The sequence below is a fragment of the Verticillium dahliae genome, genomic scaffold (assembly GCF_000150675.1).
Source record: "Verticillium dahliae VdLs.17 supercont1.27 genomic scaffold, whole genome shotgun sequence".
Lineage (NCBI taxonomy): Eukaryota > Fungi > Ascomycota > Sordariomycetes > Glomerellales > Plectosphaerellaceae > Verticillium > Verticillium dahliae.
Window position 1 is genome coordinate 162,428 of NW_009276928.1, and position 1,690 is coordinate 164,117.

Genomic DNA, 1,690 nt, shown 5'->3' on the forward strand with positions numbered 1-1,690 from the left:
CCGGGGGAAAAGGCCCCCCCCCCAAATTTTTTTCCCAGGTTAGGGAGGGGGGGGGTTTTTTTTTGAAACCCCCCCCCCCCCCCCCCCCCCCCCTCTGCTCTTTCGTTTCCCTATTAAGGAACTACCAAGGGAGCCCTTCCCTTCAGAGGGTCTCATTGCCCATGTGGCCTGCCATGTGCTCTTCACGGTTACGCGCCCCTCCAATGTCTGTCTGCCAGGTGCCTTGTAACGTGAGATCTCCGTCATGAGACAGAGAGACATAGGTATGTATGTGTGTGGCAAATACAGACATCAATTCCTTAAAGAAGATTACGGGGCGTAGAGATAGAATAGAATCCCACTTGCCCTCCCTGTCATGTATTGCTCAACAGGTTCCCAACTGTCATGCCCGCATCTCCCTCTCTGTCCGAAAGGTCAATGCCTCAGCCAGCCAACCTACCTGCCCCCCCAAAGGAACAGGCAAGTTCCTGGAGTGCCCGTCCGTATGTGTATCGCATGCCCCCATGTGCCATCGAGAACCAACGGGGTATAATAACGAGGAATCCGCGCCCATATAACGTCCCTTTCCTCTCCAACACTCATGATTTGGGAGACCACCCGATCGTGGCGCGGATTTCCAGCGAATCCTCAAAGGACAGACGTGCAAGCTGCCACGCGTGATATAGCAGATGCAAAAAGAGAGAGAGAGAGAGAGAGAAAGGAAAACTTAATGTGAAGAAATATAGAGATCAACACCCAGAAGCACCCGCAAATCCAGAATGATAGCAAAAAGAAAATGACAATTCAAATAGTCCTGTATATCCCAATCAAAGCTTAGATGCTAGCCTCATCGGTGCCGCTGTCCTCAGCCAATGCCGTAAAACGCCTATATCCCCCATGACGGGCTGGGAGGATGCTTTCGCGCCGCTCGTGTCAGTGGCTCGTCAAACCCTTCTTCTGCGCTTCTTCTTACCGTTCGGGGGCGCCTCTTCTGCCTCGTCATCGCTGCTGTCATGGCCCCGCCCGCCGCCTGCCTTGTCGTTGCCCTTCTTGATCGAGATGAGGCAACCCTGCTCCTTGAGCCTGCGCGTCAACAGCGTGCTAGGCTTCATGCCAGGGAAGTCCTTGGCGCTGTAGACTGTGAAAACATCCGTCATCGCCGATGAGTGGATCTTTGAGCTTTTCCCCATCTTTCCCTGGGCTGGGTTGAGCACCACGATGGAGAACTTGAGACGGTACTCTCCGCTCGTCCGGACAGACAGGTCTGAGAATGGAAAGAAGCATCCCTCGACGCCATTCTCATCTTTGCCAACAAAAGAGCTCGCCGCGAGACTTCCCATGAGACGTCGCTGCTGGCGATGATACTCCTCGGGCATGATGGAGCAGTCCTCGGTCCCGTCCTTGCTCCAGATGGTGCAGTGCACGACATAGTACTGATGGCGGTAACGCTGGCTAATGTCTTCTTTGGAGAGCTTGGGGTTGTTGATTTCCAACTGCACAATGGGTGGCGGGTCGATCACCCTGCGGTCTCTCTCTCCAAAGCCACATGATCTCGCCGCTATGGGTTGCTGCCGTATAAATATCTTGTACTCATCCTTGAGCGTTGGGTCTGGTTCAGGGACAGGACGTGGGGCTGCAGCGCAGGTCGAACATCATTGCCGGCCAACTGTGATGCCATGACCCTCTCTGTGTTGGTACACGTCTACTGCCT

At 54.3% G+C, this 1,690-nt stretch overlaps 1 protein-coding gene across 1 annotated transcript; it reads right to left on the reverse strand.

Annotated features, from left to right (window-relative positions):
- Positions 1-813: 813 nt before the first annotated feature.
- VDAG_09761 (VosA) lies at positions 814-1,657 on the reverse strand (the record flags this gene model as incomplete). The annotated part of the gene is made up of 3 exons (XM_009654620.1): positions 814-884; positions 953-1,507; positions 1,570-1,657. 3 exons carry the CDS (start codon positions 1,655-1,657, stop codon positions 814-816), a joined length of 714 nt encoding a protein of 237 aa, XP_009652915.1.
- Positions 1,658-1,690: the final 33 nt, after the last annotated feature.